This window comes from Phodopus roborovskii, unplaced genomic scaffold, assembly GCF_943737965.1.
Source record: "Phodopus roborovskii unplaced genomic scaffold, PHOROB, whole genome shotgun sequence".
NCBI classification, from domain to species: domain Eukaryota; kingdom Metazoa; phylum Chordata; class Mammalia; order Rodentia; family Cricetidae; genus Phodopus; species Phodopus roborovskii.
Window position 1 is genome coordinate 32861208 of NW_026126540.1, and position 23535 is coordinate 32884742.

Here is a 23535-nt window from a genome sequence, read left to right on the forward strand (position 1 = left end):
TGACAACATGATTTTCTCCTGGAGTCTGCAAAGCCCTTGCCTTATCCCAGGTGCCCAGCAAGAAATGGCATGGAGTCCTGTTTCTCACACTTAAGCACTTGACACCCTGAATGAAACTGGGCTCCAACTCCTCTAGACTGGCTCTAGCTTCCTGGCACCATTCAACTCCTGCTCCTCGACAGGACTGAGAAGCCCGAGAGGAGCTCCCTGGCGGCGGAACTACTGACATTTCTAGGCCCAATGCCTTTGGAGGAATATTTTCAGTATTTGGGTAATCCGATCAGATTTTGAAAAACCTTTGGAATTCCTAAGGGCTTCCAATCTAAGGTGTTCCCAGCAGGACACAGTAAACACAGCTATACTTTCCAACACCAATACCCCCAAATGGATGAATTTGCCATATAGGTAGGCTGTGAACTGACATTCCCCTGGAAAACATGTTGGCCTACATTTAAAATAAAAATAGAAATTGTTCTGAAGTGAGGGAGGTCTACAAGGCAAGCATGGAGTACAGGTAGAGGTAAATGTACCACGGAGTTTAGGTGAGAGCCGCCTATGGCCGTCATATCCGACCAACAGTTTCAAGCACATACCGTCTACATTGTAGACTTTCAGGCCAGCCATGTGCTTGGCTGCTCGGAACTTAGATGCCGTTAGAAGGTTTGGGTTGTAGATGGTGAAGTCCTTGTAGTAATTTTCTAGAACCACCAACGCTGCTCTCTGGATGCTGTGAAGTGAGGGCAAGAATTAATGCAGGTTTTCACAGAATACAGCAGGTCTGAAACGAGAAGCCTTCTGTGTCAGTGACTGCAAGTCAGGGTAGCCTCCCAAGGAAGTCTGCTGGCTCCTACACTCCCCACATGGGCCACTGTTAAGTGGCTTCCTTCCCTCTCCTAGACTGTCATTCCCCACTGCCCATCCAGCCGGTTGTTGGAAGAGAAGAAAGATACAACTTGTAACTGAGATCTAGGGTTGGTGTGCACAGAACTTTCTTGTTTGTCCTTACATTACGAAGAAAAAAGGGAAATTGAGGAGCCCCACACCCACCCAAAGGTAGGAGGTTTGGTGATGGTCATAGGGATCATGAATGGTTTCTAAGGCCCTCGTTAATGCTTGGCTTCAGGAACTAAGCTGCTCCTGGTCTAAGAAGCTTGTCTCCCAGATTACAGTGATGGCCTGCCTCCCTATGAGGCAGAGTCAGCTTAAAATGAGGATTCAGCTAAGATCATCTGTCCTTAAGATCCTTGGAGTCCCTGACCTTGCTGTCTTAGACACTCGGTAGATGATAGCCCTAAGCTTCCATCTTGCAGCCAGGTGATAACACCCACACCCAGGACATGGGTGCATGTTGGGAGCTATTTCAAAGAGTTCAACCAGCAATGATAGAGGAAGGGCTTTTATTCACCCCATCTCATTTGACCCTCATGATCACTCCAGGCGAGAAAGTGAAGAAACAGAAAGATACCCATGAGCCACACAATGGCATGGTGTGCACTATAGTCTGGCTAGAGCTCAGTGCGGCTTGACTGCCTAGATGATAGCTCTTCATCCTGTGCTATGTGTCCTAAATACCACGGCTGTTTTATCTTGCCTTCGAGTCTCCTTCCTGACACTTGAAGATGATGGACTTACAGGGATTACTTACAATAGCCAGAACTACAGGGCAGAGACTGCCTTGGATCCTGGATGACTATGTGGCATCCCAGTGCTCACAGAGGCACAGTCAGTATGACTGTGCAGACCTTAACCCACTGGCTGCAGCTCTTGCCCTGCCCCCTCATGCCACCCACACTCCCTTTGGAGCTCTGCTTTAAGAACTGAACACAGGGCTGTGAACCAGGCTGGGCTGGCAGAGTGCTTTCCTCTGGACCACATGGGGGCCTGGTAGGTACTAGGACAGCATTGGATGCAAGCCACCCTTGATTGGAAGGGCTTCATGGCAGGTCTTTGTGTTGCTCTGAGCTCTGTTTAATGTGGCTTCAATCTCTGCCCCATCCTATCCTCTGCTGTGACTGTCCCCAGAGAGGGGCGAGTGTTCCATCACCCCCACAGTACCTAAAGGTGTATCCACCCCCATCTGTAGTGAGATAGTCCTTCTGTGGCACTGACCACGCCCTTTGGGGGGGTGGAGCCATGGGCAGAAGTAACCTGTGGAAGGAGGTTGGAGAGAGAGCCGGGAAAAGCTCTCTTTCTGGCAGGACTCAGACAGGATAGCATCTGGTGGAATTCCCTGGTGTTCATCTGTCTAGGTTGTAAGTTATTTCTCCCTAAATAAACATCTATTTGGCCTATTTGTTTATCCTGATCCTTATTTAACCGTGATACCCATCATATACACGCTTCCTTGCAATAGCTGCAGCTCTGTTGGCTCTGCCCACATACTGATTTTCCAAACTGCTGGGCCTAAGGCCAGACGAAGCCCCTAAGCATGAAAATAAACCTCAGTTATATTCAGACACACCGATACATACTAGTTGATCCCACGGTTCTATACCAGCAGAAGAATTTCTCTAGGTGCCTGTAGGGCCTTGCATGGACCCCTGAGGCACCTCTAGCAAGCCTGAGCTGTTGGCTGGAACATTCTGCAGTTTTAGCTGGAACATCTGGTACCAAAGTAGTGCTTGGTACTCTTCTTGATTTGCTAACACATGTCTGCTGGGGAGGAACTAAGCTCGAGAACTTGCATGCTTGACTCCTGATTGTTTTCCATTGTGCTGTGAGTCAGCATATGAGCCTGCTCCTTCCAGCATTCCAGCATTCCCATTCCACAAATGACCCACTGTCTTGTCTTTTATTTAAATCTCTAGACCTTAGCCCAATTAGTGGAACAGATTGTAGCATGGGTGCTACAAGTGAAGGTCCCACCGCGATAGGGAAGAAAGGATAACCTAAAAGATCCCCCTCGGAGGCCCACTGGCAAAGTAAGTGAATGAGGATGTATTGAAGGGTGGGTGCCAGTAACTCTAAGGATATTCTCCGTGGGCAATTAGTGGCCCTATTGAAAAGACAAGACACCAGGATTAAAATTAAGGTAGCTAAAACACTCATTGCCATATTAGAAAAACATAGTCCCTGGTTTATACACTCTGGAGGTTTAAACATCACCGGTTGGGTACAGGTAAAGGACATCTCCAAAAGGCTTATAAATGAGAAGAGCCTGATAGTTTCCCTATTTCCACATTTTCCCTTTGGTATCTAGTTAAAGATGTGCTCCTGAGCAACAATGTCAAAGTAAAAGGACAAATGGCAGAGATGAATAAGACTTTTGAGGAAGTACAAGATTTAGAATCTGAAATCTATCAGGGAACAAGAGGGATCCCAACTAGGAGATGATGATAGTTCTACCTAACTGATGAGGAAGATACTTTGGAAGCAGAAATTGAACAATTAAAGCAAAGAATTGCTGAAGCTGATGAGCGCAAATCCCATCCATCAAGACACAACCCCTTTTGTGATCCCTTTAGTAGGCCCTCTGCACTGCGAGGGATAGAGGAGGAGGTCAAAGATTTAATAACCAAGGTAGAAGCATTAGGAAAGGAAAGACAAGGTTTTCTTGTGATTGAGAAAGTAGATCCTCAGGGTAACAGGGTTAGGGAGCACAACCCACTAAATTTCAAGGATATAAAACAGCTTAAGGCGGTTGTCACTGCTTATGGGTTCCATGTCCTTTTACTCAGGCAATTTTTGAGTCTTTCGTAGCATTAAATTGCACCCCTAGTGATTTGATGCAGCTCTGTAGAGCCACACTGAGTGGGGGCCAGGTGCTAGCCATTACCTTTTCTCAAAAGGTTCTCAGATGCTCACAGGTGTGGTCCTTTTTCCTGACCACTAATTATAGTTTGGGTAAAGCCGCTATAAAATTACACTTCGGTAAGAATTTCACCTTCATTTTAGACATTTGTGTTCTGGCTCCCTTCTTTTTCCTTGTAACTAATGCTACTAATTTTGGAGGAAGTCTCAATTGTTCTTAGCAGGTCTGCCTACTGGTTAGCTGCTGGATGTATGAAAGAACAGCTGTCCTGGTTCTCGTACCCAGGGTGGTACCTATGCCGGAGACCTCCTCTACAGATCATAAACTTGTGCAGCATAGAGGAAAGGAGATTCCAGGGTCACGGCTGCAATTGTTATTGCCATTGCCGCCTCCGCCACTGCAGCAACAGTTTCAAAGATAGCCCTCTCCCAATCTGTAAATACACAAGCACAGTGGATCAACTATCGGGTTAAGTGGCTGAAGCCTTAGCCACCCAAAACACACTGGATAATCTAGTACAAACTGGCATTTTAAAACTAAATGTACAAACTGGCCTCCTATAGGAACAATTGGATTTATTGTGAGAGGCCCATGTGGCTTCTTGTTCCTCTGTCTTTCACACATGTCTGTGTTACACCTGCTAAAGTTAAGAATACACCAGTTGTAGTTAGGTTTCTCCAGGGGTCCTGGAGTGATTAGTTTTTGAATTATACACATGCTTTAGCCATGCAGATCATTAACAACAATGAAACCCGAGTACTACCTGCCAGCTCAGAAGACTTTTACAAGGACTTCAACTTGCGGGTAGATTAGAGAATGGGCAAGCTCTCTCTCACTGGGGCTCATAGCCCTTGCCCTTGGTACTATCTGCCTGATCTGCCTACACCACCACAGCATTAGACAGGCCCAGGCCAACTTTTAAACAAGACAGATTCCACTGTCTTTAGCTCAAGAGAATGCCTCTGCCCAAGTATGGCTGAACTTACAGATAAACTAATCACCAGAGACAGGTAAGGCAGAAGGGGGTAAATATCCACCTAAGACAGGAAGTTTACAGGCCTGGGTGACCTCTCCCATGATGAGTAAGGAATTATACTGACAACCTCTGCTGCCTAAGACAGGTGTTAGTTTATATTAAATGAAAGGGGGATATGTAGGGCCCTGCATGGACTCCCGAGGCACCTCCAGAAAGCCTGAGCTGTTTGCTGGAACATCTTGCGCCAGAGTAGTGCTTGGTACTCTTCTTGATTTGCTAACACACATCTGCTAAGCCCGAGAACTTGCACACTTGATTCTTGTTTTCCACTGTGCTGTGAGTCGGTATATAAGCCTGCTCCTTCACCTCAATAAACGGCATTCGGCATTCCAGCAGTCCTGTTGCACAAATGACCTGCTTCTTGTCTGTTATTTAAATCTCCAGGTCTTAGCCCAATTAGTGGAACAGATTGTAGTGCGACGCTACAGGTGCCCAGATTATAACCAAAAATTCTTCCCTCCTCAACAGTTAAGAACTGGAGGGAGGGATTGAAAGATGGCTTAGCCATTAAGCACTGGCTGCTCCTGTAGAGGTCCCAGGTAACTGCCATTCCAGGGGATCCAATACACTCTTCTGGCCCCTGCATGCATGTAGGGGACATAAACTTTGCAGGTACATATACATTATAAATAAATAAGTCCTTAAAAAAAATACAAATCCAAAGGCAGTTTCAGAAGTTATCCCCAGGCTCATCTTCAAAGCAAACCTTCTTGTAGCTGCTGGGTTTTGATTTTCCCCCTGGCTATAAGGAGGAGTCCAGAGAATCCCTTGGACTCATGTGCTGAGAAAACAGTAACTATTGCTCAATGCCTTCATCCCACAAGTGCCATCTTTAGAAGTAGTTTCTGTCCTTGCCTCTCTCTAGCAGAGTTCCTACCCTGCCACCTTCCAGCATGGCCTAGGACAGGTTGAAGCAAGGTCCCTGGCTTCCAGCCTTGGGGCAAATCCCTAGGCATCCCCTAAGAGCTTTCCAGAGAGGGCAAGTGTTGTGAGAATGATTCGGTGCTTCTCACAGGGCCTCAGCCTTCCCAAGGCCAGAGGAACTCATCTCCCAGGAACCACAGAAGAGAAGAGCAGGCAACCCACTCCTCCAACCCCATCATCTCACAGAAGCACCAGGGTGACTCAGAGCCAAAAGGCCTGGCCAGCTGCCCAGCCTGACAAGTTAGTGCAGGAGCTGACGTACTCTCACGCCAAGTTTATAAATGCCTCCAAGATCTGTGCACATTCTCGCCTACAGAGAACCGTTTGTCTTGCACTCAACACATCTAACAATATGAGGGAATGAGAATTCCCACAGAACTAAGACAATACACAACCAGTGCCCCCAACTTTAAAAAGGGTTGTAACCATTTGAGTTAATACCCAACATTATTGTGCTTCATCTTTTTTACAGAATAAACCAAGTGCTACATGCCTGAAGTCTTGTCCAGACCCAGGATGGTGATTCCCTGTGTTCACAGCTTAGCTGTGCTTTGTACATAACAGCTGAAGACATGGGTCCAGTCAGCAGCTACAGGCCAGTTGTGCCCACATTCCTTCCAGGCTAGAGAAACAATCTTAATGCTCAGAACTCTTATGATTGATGCCATTTTCAACATTCTCCCTTGCTGTTGGTTATCAAAGTCATTTCAGTGGCTGGTCTTAGTAATAGCCCTGCAAGACCAGGATGTGCAGTGCATCCATTCCTTCAGCCAGTGTCCAGAAACCTTCCTTGCCTTTGTTCCTCTGTATCCTTCAACTATAAGCTACTGCAGAGGGCCAGAGTAGGCCTGGATTCTTTCAAGAAGCCTTTCACATTATCTAGGCCCCCATGGCCTGTCTCTAGACTCAGAGTACTCCCAATAAACAGTGACGTTCTGCCAGGAGTTAGGCATACAATCCCTGCCTCTTGAACAACTTGCACAAGTCCCTCACACACAAGGGAGATCTCCTTTATTTTCTCCACACATAACCCTTGTTGGCTCAACTTGTCCATTTATGAAATCTTAGGATTCCCATAGGTTTAAGATTGGCCAAGAAGTATTTCCTAAAATCATTAAAGGCAAAGGGGGCCTGAAGTCAAATCCTGCAGTGAAGCCTGATTTCTAGATAAGATCATCTCTGGGGGGAGAAGGGGGGCAAGAAAATCAAACTGGTGAGGAGCTTGGCATCATGCTGTCAGTACAATATTCAGAGAGGAAAGACAATGAGCTGGCCAAGCCATCTTTAAGCAGAAAACCTGGGGGCACAGGCTGTGGATACAACCCCATTTTACTCCCAGACTTGTAGGAATGCAATCGATCTCTTTGTTCTCCCCCAAATCCAAGAATCAAGTCATAATTCATCCAGTCCAATATCCCAATCCATGAACCAATTCTGTTGATAATAACCCAGACAACTCTAGCCTCTGAAGAAAAAAATAAGAGAGAGATCATTTCATCTTAAATTATTCATTTCTTCAAATTTCATTCATTTTGTTTTCTTGAGTAAAATGGGACTAACAAGCCAGAATACCTGGTACATGGGCTGCAAAATACGACTGGTATGAGGTGCACCACTGAAGGGTGAATGGAATGAACTGGGAAAGTTGGTGTAATGCAAAATCCCAGTGAGAGACCCTGAGGTCCAGCTCTATTGGGTGCCAGCTAAGGCTGGCTTCAATAAGAACTGTGTTCAAAGCTTCATGGCTCTGACTTTCTGAGAGTTTATGCTAACATTTAGGCCAGGAAAAATACTGGAGATTGAGGATTTTGCCTTTTGACTTTCCATATTGACTTGTTTGTTTGGTTTAGGCTTGGTAAGATTTAGTAAGCTACTATAATTAAAGGGCCTGGTCTAAGGCACATATCTCATAAATGATCCCACCATGGCCATGAGGCTGATCTGCCCCCTGTGTACACGGGTGCCAGTCCCTTCCACCCAAGTGACTGCCTTTGGAAGTGAGCCAAAGTGGATCCCTCTGAGTAAGTAGCTTTCCCTGGAGAGAAAAACTGTAAGCACACATGGTTCCAGCAGCCTCTGACCATGCTTAGCCTCTTGACTAGCCAATCTACTTATCATGACTCATAGGTGGAAAAAGCAATGGCCTCCAAAGCAGAAAGTTGAGATTCCAGACCTGATCTTGTCATTTTGTTACTTTCTAGAATGTTTCTTCTTGGCCCGTGATAGAGATAAAATCAACTACCTTAAGAAGCTGTTGAGATTAACTGAAATCATGGCAGTGAATGATTTCATTTCGTTTATAAATCTTAAAGCATTACACACAATAGTACCATATTATTGATAATGGGCACAAGCATTTTATAATAGGGAATAGGGTTGGTTGTTTCATGTCACTCCTCATGAGATGGCTCAACATCTATTTATACTTGAATGACTTCTTATGCTTTGTATATTAAATGTTCCCCTCAAAGACAATGTATTAAAGGCTCAGTTGCCAGAGTGAGGCACTGTGGAAAAAAATCCTAGGAGGTAGGTGCTCTTGAAGGGGACATTGGGATCTCCAATTGGTTCTCTCTTTGCTTTCTGGCTGCCATGAGTTGAGCAGCTTCACTGGGCTGTATGTTCTCCATCACCATGCTCTTACAAGTTCAGAACGTTGGGGCCAAGTGATCATAGATAAAACAAGCAAACAAAACCTGAAACTGTGAGCCCAAATAAGTCATTCCTCCTTAAAAACCGGTCACCTCGGGTATTTTGTCTCAGCAATAGAAAACTGACCAACATACTCCCAAAATTCTAGAAATGGAAGTGACATCTATGTTCTGCCAGAGATTCAAGAATCAAAGAAATCAGAATTCATTTAAGTCCAATCTGCCAATCTATGTAACAATTCATTTGATAACACGGCAGGCAACTCCAACCTTGGAAAAGAAGGTCATTCTTCCATGGTGCTAAAGTAATCTTGAATGTCTGCTATTGTCCTTATTGCTTTCTGTGGGGACATGTCCCTCTTACTTATGACAACTGTGGCCATCAACCATCTCTTTTTAATGCCCCCTAGGCTCCAGAGAGAGGGACTGAAGTCTAGAAAAGCATGCACTCACATACATATATGAGCTCACACATACATACACGTGCACCTCCACACACATTCCTTTATTTGCTGCTCATTGCTCCCCCCTAGCTTGATTGTGCCTTCTACAACCAAACTAGTACACGTGACTAAGTTCACAAATGAAAACTAGTCTTTAGGATGCATCCAGACTACAGCCCTTACACCCTCAACTCCTCTCAGGCCCAGAGCATGAAGCAGGTAAAGCCCTCTTAAGTTTCAGCCTTTTCCATTATTAACTGGACCCATCTAGCTCAACAAAATAGCTTTCTCCATGAGTAGAAAATGTGAATTCCTTTCTTACATGCAACTGCCCCACATCAGTGCCAGGCCACTATTCTCATTACCTGGGTATGTGCTGACAGATGAGGCACTAAACAATTTTCTCATCATAGTAAAATCTGGAGAGACTTCCGTTTAGGGTATTTACTCATCCTTCCACCCAACTACACTGACATCCAGAAAAGGATGAATAACCAGCTGCCCATCTCCATCACAGCAATTGCAAACCCTGAATACCTGTGATGTTCCAGATGCAAAGCTACAAGCCAAACTAGCTTCTCTCATATATATATATATGAATTTCATGGCATGTACCCCAATCCTGCTCACTTCCTAGTCCTTCCATATCTGCTTCTACTCTTATAAGTGCCCACAAAAGAAAATAAAAATTCAAGAAAACAAATAAAATCTTGCCTTGAAAGCTGAGGTGTGTCACAGTATGTCACACAGTGTATCCTTTCGTCCAAATGGCTCCACTTGCTAATATTCATTGCAATGGGTCATTGGTCCAGTCCAAGGCCTCTGCTATACTGGACCCTCACTGCCATGTCCTGAGTCGTAGAGATCCTACAGCTTTGGTTCTGCGGGACCAGCCCCTTCAGGTACTAGAATATATGTTGGGGCAGACCAACTCAAAGCCCTGGATCTGGGCTTGAGGAGTAGTTGAGTTGGTCAGCCTGCCAGCTCTCCCGAACTGTCCAGGAAAGGGCCACAGCCAGCTCTCCCATGCCCACATCACTATTGGCACACCACTGTACAGTGGCTGACCAGGGGACCAGCTCAGCAGGACACTCAGTCATCAACATGTCCTCATACTGAAGCCCAGACCATGGACATGTGTACGGCCTTCAGTGGTAACACGGGTCACAGACCCAGATATGGCCCTCAGTGGCAGCACGGGCCTAGACATGACCATGGCCTTAGGTGGCAGCACACACCTCTCACATCAGGCCTCACATGAGTTAGTTCCTTGCTGCAGTCAAGTCTCCCATTCCACATCTCCTCATTGTGCACGAAAGGCTCTGCTTCTCTCTCATCTCTCTCGACCACATTCTTGTTCATTGTAGTGGCGCCTGCTCTGGGCCAGTGGGGCCGCAAGATGAGCCTGTGCCCTCTAACAAGCCAGACTTTTAAAATGATTTTCATTCCTCCAATAGGTGGTGACAACCCCTCAAACAATGAGTACACTTAAAAGATTCGGATGGGCCAGCCTGATCTACAAATCTACACAGAGAAACCCTGTCTTGACAAACAAACAAACAAACAAAGACTCAGACGGGCAGAAGTAAAGATATAGGGAAAGGAAGAGGATGAGTTTTAGCTGAGGTGCACACAACAGGCAATGTAGGGCCCCGGCTAAACATTATCAGGGCAATGCTGGTTCCACTCTGTGGACACTGGGCTCCAGATATTCCAAGCGGAAGAAACAGTATGAGCAGAGACATCTGCAGTGGGGGTAGCGGGTCACTGTTCATCACTGGATGGCTCTGAGAAGCCCAGAGTAGCTTTCTCAGATGGTCTCCTGAAATCTGCATCTATCCGGAACCTCAGGGTGGGACCTGATTTGGAAATGGCATCTTTGCAGATGTCATGGTTACTCGTCCTGGTGTACTGATAAGAACTAGGGAGGCAGAAGTGGGAGTGATGCCCCTCAAGCTAGGGAGAGCCAGGACTGTGAGCACACTGCACCAGGAGAGAGAGAGAGAGAGAGAGAGAGAGAGAGAGAGAGAGAGAGGGAGGGGGGAGGGAGGGGAGAGGGGAGCACTTTTGCAGCCCTGGGAAGCTAGTAAGAAGAAGTATCAAGAAAGAAGGGAAGCTAGTCAAAGGAAAGCAGGCGCTCGCTCGCTGGGAGCTGAGGTTCTGCACAGCGCCATGGGAAGAGAGGCCCCTGGACAGAGAACAGAGTGCCAACACCAACAATACCAATAGAAACGCTGCCCGCATCCCCAGTCAGCCTGTCCCCTATCTTTTAAGGTATACCTGCTCCCTACTCTTTAAGGAATGGCTGATCCAGATCTTCTTACAACAATGCTAATAGGTAGGATTTCAAATTCAAGTTGATTCAGCTGTCTGTCAAAACTCCCAGCCAGGGTATTACCACTGTGATGGTTAATATTGACAACAAGATTGAAAGGTACTAAAAATCACTTTGGAGACAAGGGTGTGAGAAATGACCTGGATTAAATGAGATGGGACCCACACAGAGAGGAGAAAGTAGCTGAGCGGACATCCTTTGCCCTCTGGGGATGCAGTATGACCAGCCACCTATGTTCCTGCTGCCACGGCTCCCACAATCCTGGGCTGTACCTTGAGCCAAAACAAAGCCTTTCTTCCTTAGGTTGCTTTTGTAGGTATCTGACAGCAGCAACCAGAGAAGTAACTAAGACAACCATCAATACTCCCCTCCCCATTCAGCCAATTGCCACTTCTCCCCAGCAAAGTATATGGGAGCTGAATCACTCTGCATGCCTAAACTTCACTATCGAGTCACAGCTGGGGCTACTCGAAGCTGTATTTGTGTGAGTCCCAGAGAAACAAATATAATTAACCCCCTAGTGCTGCTGTCTCAGCCAGGCACAAATAGTGTTTACATTTCCAGACCCTCGCACGGCCTTTTAATTAAGATGTTTGCATTTGGGAAGCTAGCTTGATCAAGTCTCACACAGATAACCGGCAGCACACACCTTGGAACTCAAGAGAACATTAGGGGCAAAAACTGGAATTGGCTTATGTTTACTAATCCAGGAGACAGGCTGAACTTCCTGGAGCAAACATCTAGTGACACATTGGCCTGCCATCTTGAATGGCCTGCCATCTTGAACCATCAAGAACACTACCTGTCCTGAATGGGGAAGAAGCAGATCAGTGGCTCTGACTGGCTGGCGAAGCTGCAGGAAGCCCTAGTCCATCACCCTCTAGATTCACAGGTAACCTCATCCAAGCCTGTTAGTGCAAGCAGGTGGAAACTTTGAATCAATAATCACAAGCGGCAAAGTGTTGCTGACCTCCACACTGAATATCAGATAGGACAAGATTCATAGCACATCCTTATCCTTAGTGAAGAAAAGTGAGGAGATGGGAAGCCTGGGGTACTGATGCCAGACAGTACCCCAAGATAGACCCAACAAGACTGAGTCACCATGGCATGGTCTCCAAAATGCAGGGTAGGGGACACCTTGAGCATGGCCCCATACTTTTCCTACCCTCACTGTAAGTTTATAATGAAAGTGGCACGCGGGAAGACCTGCTTATTCTGCTCTCGGGAAAGGAACAACACAGGGTGCGCTCTCCCTGGCCGTTATGTATAATCCTGTGCAGGGCTCTGAGTGTGGTGATGGTGCTGACACACATTTTTCTTCCGAGCCTCTGATGAGTCACAGCCAGAGCCAAGGATACTGCTGCTCTCTCCCATAGGATACCCAGTAGACCTATTCCCATAGATGAAAGCCAGGGTCCTGCCATAAGCTCCCCGAGGGCTGCAGCTCTGCCTCAGGTACAGCATAGAACTCCACTGCCCTCTCGCCTCTCTGTATTGTCAGTCCGGTCTGGGCCAGAGTACCTATCTGGGAACTGGCTTTTCATAGTTTCACACATTACTGCGGTGAATCATACAAAGATAACACCAGAGACCCAATGATTAGAGACCAGTGCCTGCCTAGTGTCTGAAAGCCTCTATCTAGGCAGAGACTAAGAAGGCCTGCAGACACAGCTGAGAGGCTCTGCTGGCCCTCTCTTCCCTGCCTCACCTTCCTCAACATCAGCACCCCAGGTTTAAGAAGACTATGGGAGCAGAAGTAGTAAGTCCAGGGTCCAACAGTTAACAGCTATGCAACGGAACCTCTGATTGCAAGACAGGGCCAAGCTGTTCTTGGAACAGAGCTGAGTGCCATCCAGTGAGTCAGAGGACAGAGGCGCCAGTAACCACTTTCCTTCTTGTCAGTGTCCCTACAAGCACAATCACACCTGTATTTATGAGTGTGGGACCAACCCACAGGAGCCCTTGAGGGAAAGGGGTGGCATCCTCTTCAGGAACAGCTACCTTCACCAACATGGTTCCCCAGGAATGCTGCCTATACTGACACTGCCCTGAGGAAGGGTCCTCACACCAGCAGGCCCCCAAGAAGGTTATCTACACTAGCATGGGTCCCAAGAAGGTAGTTTAGTTCATGCTGGATCTTAGGAAAATACCAATTGGCTTCCTTACAAATATGATCCCCAGGAAGGCCTTCCACACTAGTATGCCTCCTCGGAAGGCGTTCTCAACCGCCACAGTCCTCCCAAAAGGGAGTGGAAACCAGCTTCCCTTCCATGGGCACTGTGCCCTATGAGAGGTGAGTCTTCTCACCTCAGCATGAGGCTGCGGGCAGACGATGTGCACAGAGAGCCATCCCGGCTGTGGAGGCTGCCAGAGAGCAGCTGTATAAACACAGTGTTTCAGTGTCCAGAAACTTACACTCCCATTAAAGCCACTTTTAAGAGGCACCACAGCACCAAACCACAAACGGCAGCTCTGAGCCTGCCTTGAAATTCTCCGACAGCACAGCCTGAACAAACCCTTTCCCCTCAGTCTTAAGGCTCACATTCATTTTCATCCGTTGCTTTTTAAGGGGGTGGGCATGGGGACTGGTGAACTATCTTTATCGGGAGGTAGTTAAAAGGGAGAGCACCCATTTCTAAAAAAATAACAGTTTATATATGAAACCATGATAGTAGTAACATGAGCCAAAAACGTCAGTAAACATTTAAAAACACCCCTGGTGTCACAGCCAGTGGCTCTGGGCCCTCAGCAGCTTCTCAAGACCGTTGGTGCTGGTCTCTAGGGTGGCAGGGAAGGCCTGGGCCAGCCTCACAGCTGAGCCTGATGTGCAGCCTGAAAGGCAGCATGGATACTACTGGAGTCTGAGTCAGGGACAAAAGGCTTTCCAGGATGCCCAGCTCTCCTTTCTTATTTTAAGTAGAAAAGCACAGAATTAGCAAAGCCCCCTACTCAGACCTGGAAGAGAGTGGATGAGCCGCCCAGAGGACAAGGCCAGTCATGTGAGCACTTACCTCAAGCCTCCTGCAGCCACGATTTCCCCACCATGACTGACTATATGCATAAACTGAGCCAACATACACTCTTTACATCTGGGCTTGGTTTAGCCAAGGAAGAAGATATCAGAATGGTGTTGGGCCAGCTCTAGTTCTCCTTGGGCTCCTCAGCACCTGAGAACTTCTACTTGGGTGTCTCTTGAAGCCCTGAGCTGCCAGCGACATCTGGATACTGATGTAGGAGCAATAAGGAGTCCATGTGGGGATGGAGAGTATCTCAGGATATGCAGCAAGTATGTAGAAAGGGACAACACATAACAATGCTGGCTCTATGTGTGCATAATTACACTGGGATCCCAGTAAGACCTACAGAAGAACCACCCAGCTGAGCCCAACCCATGCTGCAGAACCGTTAGAAATAAAACGATGGCTGTTTTAGGTTAGCTATTACACAGCACTAGGGAAAAGACATCTTTGAAGCAGGTAAAGTAGAGAAGGGAAAAAAAAAAAAAAAACAAAAACAAAAACGGTCCAAGCAGAGCCTCAAACGCATTACTGCAGCCTCAAAGCCCATCCTTTGTCACCCAGTGAATTAAAGGACTGGAGCAGAGGGGAGAAGCCAGCCTGACATGGCATCCTGTCCACCCAGCTCTAAAGGAAGAGCCAGAGGAATACTGCACACACAATATCAGTAGCACCTGCCAGGTGAGCTTGCTTGCAAGTCACTCATGGGCTCTTACATCAGGAATGGAAACATGAACATAGAACCTCCCTTTGCGGCCTGTACAGTGCGTGATTAAGATCATTCTGAAACCATGCCGTCGGGGCTCAAACCCTGTCTCTCATAATGACTAACACCTCCACACCTCCATTTCCTTGCCTACAGTGCCTGCCCAGCAAGATTGTCCTAAAGACTGAGTTTTGCACTCAGTTAGAAGGCCGGCCGGCAGGCAGGCAGGCAGGAGCCTGGCACCTGCTGAGAGCCTGCTAGGTAGCTGCTCCAGTGTTTTGTTTTAAAGATTTCAAACCACAGAAAATACTGACATTATTAAATGTCATTTTAAAACTTCACTTCTTTTCCATATTCTTCCATATCTTCCGTGTTTCTCCCCTCACATAGTCAGCTTTAAAAAAAACTACATTTTAGTAAAGTTAGAGAAAATTAAGCACATCGCTGTGAGAATTAGGCTAAAAGGTGACAAGTGGAGTGTGTGGACCCCCCCCCCCCACACACACACCCAGCTGAGGTGCTACAGAGGGCACAGGTGTGGAGTGAACTGCAGGCTGCTGCCTGCTGGTGACCTCGAGCAGGCAGGTCCCTTTACTTGTCTTCGGTTGGAAAAGATGTATGCCACCATCCCACCTGCTCTGACCCCCATGGGTGAGGTAAATTAAGCCCAACCGTGAAAAGCCCTTATATCTCCTAAGGCAATAGTTAAAGGTTACATCTTACATCTATTTATGGAATTTCACATCCTACAACAATAATCTCTCCCATTTTGGACGGTTTTCAAATAAACCCCAAATGATCCCTGCCCACAAGGGAAGCCACAGCAAGGGCCTTTTTCGAGTGCTAACAAGAAGCCCATTTGCTTTATGAACCTGAGGAGTAGGCATTCTTTTGAACACTCTCAAAAATAGCTCAGTCCATTTCGGAAAACCAGCTTTGAACACGGGAAGAAAGAACTCCCCATCGCTCTGCACCAAAGCGCAATAGGTCACTCTGCAGCAGCCGGAGCTTTGCATAAAGGGAAAGGGGAAGGGCCTGGGGTTCTGCTTGGGTCTGGTGAAGACCCGCTAATCTGATGTGTGGGGCTTGCTTTGTCCATCCTTCTCCCCCTTCCCCTACTGTCTTGAAATTCACAAAAGGGCTTAGAAGTGATATTTCCGGCCCAGTGGTTCTTTCAGCCACTGCTGGGTTCGGACCAGATTTAGCCCTCGGACAGCAGGTGATGGGACCAGCACAGTGCCAGGGGAGGTACCAAGCCTGCTCCAGCTCTCTCAGCCTGGTTGTCACAGGTCACGTAGCCCCGTGCACAGGCTCTACCTCAGAATTCAGAATCACCCTGTAAGGGACATAGGAGGCTGATAAAGGAGGGAGAGCAAGGAACCAAAGAGAAGAAGTTCCACTCAAATACTCCCCTCCAAAACTGTTAGATATATGCCACCCGCCGTTTTCCTGGAGAACAGAGGTGACTGTTTTAGCAGCAAGCTAGAAGCCACAGAGCAGTCTGCCAACCCCCGGCCCCCATCCCCAGTTCTGCCTCTGACCTACGTAGCTAAGCAGCGAGATACCAATGCTGCTGTTAGGTTTTTGTTTTGCGTTTTTCTTCTCCTGCTTTCTAGGGGCTGATGGGTTGACCCCTCCCAGTCATACCCACATCTTGTGTGCAGGTGAGGTCAACCTGCCTTAGAGCAGGGTAGGAGTCCAGGAGGAGCCATTTGTCCCACCAGCCTGGACTGACCTAAGGTAAGGAGACAAGTGACATTACAGAATTCAGAATGAAGGCTGAGACACTCACAGCCTATGGCTGCCACAGTCCCAAATGCTGCTCATCTACTCTGGGACCAAAGGTTTCTCTGCACAGTGTTGACTTCAGCAAAAGTTGCCTCCGAGCCAGACTCTTCCCCAATAGTCTTCATAGCTGCCACTGCCCAACATTCCCTGTCCTCCTGTGCCCTAGTCCCCTATCTTCAGGCCTGACACAGGAACTGCCCACTTCAAAGTCATATACCATCTCTCTCCAAGTACCTGGGAGGGAGCCCCCAGGAAATCCGAGCTTAGGCTCTGTAAGGGATCATTATGGGGGTCCCTCTCTAGTATAAAGAACGGGAAGCAAGTTCCAATGTCCCAGGGACTTACTTGCTTCCAGAACTCTTTTTGCACCTATGAAGGATTTGAAATACCAACACATGCTGTATAACACACTCATCCAAATAGGAACTCCCCTGAGAATCAGTCATGGTGGCCACAGCCTTAAACACTAAGCCAGCCAGTCCTCAGGCAGTATGAGCTGAGCCAGGATATGGATGCAGGTACTCGCTACATGACACTGACTGGGCAGTGGGCTCTGACTCAACACTGGAGCTGGGTCACCTCTCTGGATAGCCAAAACAATGACAAAGCCAGTTCTTCTGGCAGCCATTAAGGTGCCCTCAGCGGTCCTAGCTGATTTGCCATGTGACACACTTCAGCATTTGCTGCTCAAGACAGTGAACCTTTAAAACCCGACATCCAATGTGGGTGATTTAGTTATTGTTCTACTGCTGGGAAGAGACACCACTGCCATGGCAATTTATAAAAGAAGGGATTTGATTTGGGGCTCACAGTTCCAGAGGGTGAACATACAGCCGGGAGCTCAGATCATGCCCAGTCAGAGGCAGAGAGAAAACAGAGAACTGGAAATGTGTGACACATTCCTCCAACAAAGCCACACCTCCTAATCCTTCCCAAACAGTTTCAGCAGCTAAGGACTAAGCATGCAAATGTATGAGCTTTTATGGGGCTCGTTCTCATCCAAACCACCACAGTGGATCACTCACCCAGAGACCACAGGACTACCAACTGTGTGCCATGCTCCATGCCAGGCAGCATGGATGCCAGAAGGAATAAGACACAGCTTGTATTCTCAGGGATCTCAAAATGTATGGAAGGAAACAGATGGAAGAGTAAGCTGCTACGTGGAAGGAGAGCTGTCATAACTGGATCACTAATTCAGCCCCCATGACATCAGAAGGAATCCAAATAAGGCTGGATGTGTGTGTGTGTGTGTGTGTGTATGTGTGTGTGTGTGTGTGTGTGTGTGTGTGTGTGTGTGTTGTACATCTATAAAACCTACATTCTATTATGAGAGAAAATGTGATTATCTGTCTTGTAGGTCTAGTTCACTTTGCTTAATACAATCATCTCTAATTTTCTCCATTTTCCTGCCAATGATATAATTTCAATCTTCTTTATAACTAACTAAATAAAACTCTACTACTACACACACATATATATGTATATATACACCATATATAATATATACACATATATATGTACATACACACACACACACACACACACACACACACACCTTTTTTTTTAATCCATTCATCTACCAGAGGACAGCCAGGATGATTCCAAAACTTGGCTATAGCGAGTATCTGATGCATCATTTTGGACAAAATGGAATCAGTAGTCAGTCACCTATCCATCATCCGTAAGCCAAGTCTGCAGTCAATGTAGGTAGCCTACACTATGCCTATCCTTTCTTTGTGAATTGCCAGAGAGGTAGGAAAAGAGACTAACAAAAGCCTGAACACAGCCCAGAGCCCCACTGTGAAAGCACAGACACCCCTGACCTCACACAGCCCCTACTGAAGTCAGGACCCAGTCACAGCATTTGCATCTAGGACTGTCAGCTTCTAGCATTAGAAGTCATCCTTTCCGCTTGCTCAGTGTGCATGTCCCTTACCTCAGGTGTCCCAAGCTGTAGAACCGGGACTCTCCATCGGTGGAGCGGACCACCTGCAGTGTGAACATAGGTTGTAGCTGCCGCAGCTCCAACAGAACGATGGCAAGGTAGTGGATGAAAAGCAGTGCATCCACAAGGGAGACTGCATATTGCACAATGTCCTTGTAATTTTGGTCTCTAGAGTCCAAAATGCGGACCCCATAAAAAAGCCAGTAAGAAACCACGAAAAGAAAGATGAGGACCAACAACAGGGCTCGGAACACAAATACCCGTGGCACATCCGCTCTTTGCTTGCGGAAGAAGAGTGCCCAGGTTCCGATGAGCAGAATAAGCAGTTTGAATGACACGGAAATGAGAAGTCCCTCACAGATGGCACCACAGGGTTTCAACTCCTCCCTCCACAGGATCGGGGGTAGCAGGATAAAGGCAATGGGGGTGAGGAACACAAGAAGTCCAAGGAATGCGGCAACAGTAAGGCCCAGATAGCGCTTGCAATCCAGTCCCACACTGTCCTCCATGTCCTTGCTAATCCTGGCAATGTCCTCTTGGGATATACTGTGCTCCGAGGTGCCTGTGATGGCTGTGGTGGTCTCTCCCCAGTTGTCATCCTGATGACAGAGAAGACAGTGAGAGTGATTTGTAAAAGCCACAATAAAATCAAACAATAAAGAAAGACAATTCAGTTATCCAACCTTCTGGAAAATGGAAATAGAATCAGCTTTTAATACAGGGGCGGTTTTAAACTTTAGTAATGTTCAGCAAAATTTTCAAAGTGTATTCTGTTTGTCCTTTGAATACAGAAAACACAATCTAACCTTTGAATTTGTTTGGGACATTCATCACTATGATACGGTGTCATCCCTCGTGTTCCGAGAAACCCAGGGGCTTGGCCTTTCTGCTATAACTTGACTAACAGTAGTTAGACTAAGCTTCAGTGAATCTTCTACAGGAGAGCACCCACTACTACACCAGTGAGCCCCCTCCCATGTGAAGTTCTAAGCTTACAATGCCCATCTAGACCCTCTAGCAGCTCTGAGGGCACAAAAAAGATTCACATCACACGAGTTGAATCACACATTATCTAAACATCTATATGACATTATAGCATTTGCCTAGGTTAAAGAGCAGTGTTAAGAACTTCTTGACATCATTTCTCATTGACTAAGGAAAAAAAATTCAAAACTCTATCTATGGCCAGATCAGCTCAAAAATTCTTTCTAAAACATGTTTTCAGGATACACTGAACAGCAATGACACAGGAAGAGTAGGGTTATTATATTTTTAACTCCATTGCTTTCTTCTTTTAAGCGTTTACGTAGTTGCTAGTGGGAGCACTCAGCCTGTTCAGTCACAATGTCTGTTAAATGCTTCTGCTGTTTCATTGACAATTAGGACTGAGGGCACAAAAGAGCCAGGAGGCACCAGAAACCATGTGAACTGCACATGTCATGATTTCACTAGGAAGACCAGTTGTATACAGTAGTCAATTGGTAGAATGAGGACATTAGCTTATGATAGATAGAGTTTTAGTATGATGAAACAGCAGCATAGACCACACTCATAACCAAACAAACCATGTTCTAACTCATATTTGGATCCTAGCAGTGAATCTTTGGAGTACCACAGAATCTGGGAGGTTAGAGAGGGACCATTGGTAGGGAGAAAGAAGAAAGATCTTAAAGGGGTGGGGCTAAAGGACAGGTGATGTGGGGGAGGTAGAAAGGGAAGTTTAAGTGGAGGAGGGTAACTACTATTTTATATACTTATAAAATATTATATTTCATAATATATACACATATACTTACACACAAGAGTTTAATTATAATCATCCTACACGGGGCATAAATCTCCTCACAGTAGCCACAGCTAACCAAATAATAAGCCCAGTGTTGGCTGTGCCCACCAGAACTTGATGGTAAGACCTTATTTTTGAAGACATCCCATTCTTTTGTGGTAGGAAATGGAAAAATCAAGTAGGCACTGACAAGGAATCTTCCTCCCCACTGGCTAGTTTGCATAGAACAGGAAGATGCTTTGCAGGCCACTGGGAAGTTGGGAGGGGGAGTCATCAATAGTCTTACTCAGCTGTGAGTTATAATAATGACCAGTGTAGGAAGAGATGCCCATGGCCACAATAGTGGCACGAATGTTATGAGGATACCAACTTCTTTCTGATTGGGTTTAAAGCCAATCTGGCCAAGAACCCATGGCTGGGGAGATCAGAGATCTCAAAGGCACACCACTTCCGTTAATCTGCTAAGGGGACATAAGATCAAGCCGCCTTCTACATTTACATCTCTCTACCTATAGGATAGTGTAGCTCTCAGACATCATCAGAAAAGCTTTCTTTGTGTAGTGGATGGCAATTAACACAGAAATTCAGAACGAGAGTAAAAACAAAAAGTGACTCGGTCACAAACCGGACGTCTGTATCACACCCCTTCTGTAGGAGGTAGGAAGCACTGTAGAAGAGAGGAAGAAGACTGGAAAAGCCAGTAGTCAGGGAGGACACGGGAAAAACTGTATCTTTGGAACATGATAGGACCCTGGACTTATGAACACACAATGGTCGTGGTTGCCTGTACAAAAGCAATTCAGTCAACATTCTTGCACAGAGAAGAGAAGGGGCTAACAGAGTCCCCGCTCCTAACTGAGGACCTATTGACAGTTAATGGATTGTGAAGGAGGGAGAGTCTGGTTTGTTTTCTTTAAAGGTTGGCCCACGGAAGGTTGACAATGCTCCAGAGGATGACTCACAGCCAACACACACTCACTAGGTAAGTTATTAATAAAAGGAGGAATTGTAGTTGGGAGGCCATGAGAAGTTGAGAGTGGATCTGGGAGAAGTCATTAGGAGGAGTGAATATGATCTAAATACATTGTATGTACATATAAAATTCTCAAAGAATTAATAAAATTGTTAATTCTTAAAAGATCAGGGCTAAGAAATGTTTTGTCATTAAAAAATCATTTAGGAACATATAAGCAATATTAGGGGTGGGCAGTAAAGACTTCAATCTAGGTACACATAGGCCATCAATTTGGGAAGTCAGATGGATAATGGAGCATGAGAGAAATAACCATAGACAATGGCTAGAAGCAGCCAGGTCCCTCAGGCACTGCTCGTGGAGGTTTAAGATGGTTTAACACTGCCAGAAAAGTGGCCTGACACTTTCACAGTGATTTAGGCACATATTTAACTATATGATCCAGCAACTAGACTCCTAGGTTTTACAAAAAGTTAATGGAACTATGTTCATAAGAGACTTATAAAAACATTCATAAGAGCTTAATCCATCATAGTTAGAATGTGTGTACCTCAAAAGTCCACTTGCCAGGAGAACAGATAACAAAACTGTGGTCAATTCAATGGAATACTGGTCAGCAAAAACATAAAGAGTGAACTGTTGAAACACACAGACCAAATATCAAAATCATCATGCTGAGTGGGGAAAAACTCATATGATTCCAATTATATTCAACTCTCCAAACAGGCAAAACCAATCCACTGAGATGGAAATCAAAATAGCAGTTGCCCTGGAGAGGTGGGGATGGAGGTTGGGATCAATTAGGAAAAACTGAGAGAATTTTCTGTGCTGAAGGGTGTGGGTTCATCTGTTGTTGAAACTATTTGATTTCTGTGTGTAAATTTAGGTCAGTTTAAAAGACAATACATCATCAAGAGAAAACAAACCACAAAGACATACAATTTGCTGTAATATAAGGTGGTTCGCAGGCTGTAGGAAACAGTTGGCTTTGTAGTAAGCAATGTCTCAGGGAAGACAAATGCTGGATTCTGTGCATGCGACTGATATCCCTGCTCAGGTAACAATTACTGATATCATGTGGACATCTTGTTGTGTAATACCACTGCTCTGACTTGGCTCTAAATCCAACTTCCTGCCAATGAGTTGCTAACTAAATCCCTGTTCATTTTAAGAACCTATGCACATCTCTGTCTAAAAAAAATAAATAAATAAATAAATAAAAGTATAGCTGTACAAAGGCTTCTCTCAAATTTGAGGTCTTCAGGGAGGTAAAAAAAAAAAAAAATCATCTGATCGGCACCAATCTAATCTCCTAGATTTGGGAACTACAAAAGCTGTAGTTCTCAAAGTTAACATGGCTGCTGAAACACACACAACCTCCAAAAGTCCTTCCCATCACACCATCCTGCTATAAGCATCAATGGCTTGCCAGAGAGCTCAGGGCACAAAAAAAGGAAACGGCTTCACTGGAGGTTACTAGCATCTCCAAATCCACTTCCGGGGGAAAGCGATCCATGAAGGATGATCCAGTTCTAAGACTGACCATATACCCTTCGAAACATACATAGATACATACAGATATGCATACATACATAAATACACACACACACACACACACACACAATTTGTACTCCTAGAATAAAAGCAAGAAACACAACAATATTAAAGAATTTGCTCACTACTGAACAAACCCCACATTCAGTGGGAAAACGTAGTTATGAGTCCAAGTCACATCTGTACCCATGAAGCGATTATAGTTTCAGTGTTCCTATCTGATTATAATGCCTATCTGTAGGTACCTACAGGTGTGCATGGGTATATGCTTATCTCTGTTTCTGTATCTTTACAGTTGTGTACATTTCTTTGTTTATGTGAGGCAAGGCTGGGCATGCAACATTTCAGATGTGGGGGTGTGCAAACATACTTCTGTGTATAGCTCAGATGTTTATTCAGATCAACTAGGCTGCCAGACAGTAAGGACTCAATGAAGATCCCATACATTTTTTCAAGTAATAAAGTATTGATATCTTAAAATGGATTGACTTCATATGAAGTCCTAATGCTAATATTTCTGAGACATGCAAGGCCTGTTAACCCTGAATTCCTTCAATCCTGAGTGGCAGTGGTCTGGAGCAGAGAAATTGCTGTCTCTTGACAGAAGAAATGCATTTTCC

At 45.8% G+C, this 23535-nt stretch overlaps 1 protein-coding gene across 2 annotated transcripts in view; it reads right to left on the reverse strand.

Moving 5' to 3' along the window:
• The window catches only part of Vangl1 (VANGL planar cell polarity protein 1), a 46510-nt gene that overhangs the window by 6654 nt on the left and 16321 nt on the right, over window positions 1-23535 (reverse strand). For both annotated transcript variants that reach the window (XM_051198841.1, XM_051198842.1), the window contains exons 4-5: window positions 18594-19201; window positions 594-727 (exon numbers count right to left, since the gene is read on the reverse strand). In XM_051198841.1, coding sequence (XP_051054798.1) covers window positions 594-727; window positions 18594-19201 — 742 coding nt within the window. The remainder of the gene's footprint in view (window positions 1-593; window positions 728-18593; window positions 19202-23535) is intronic.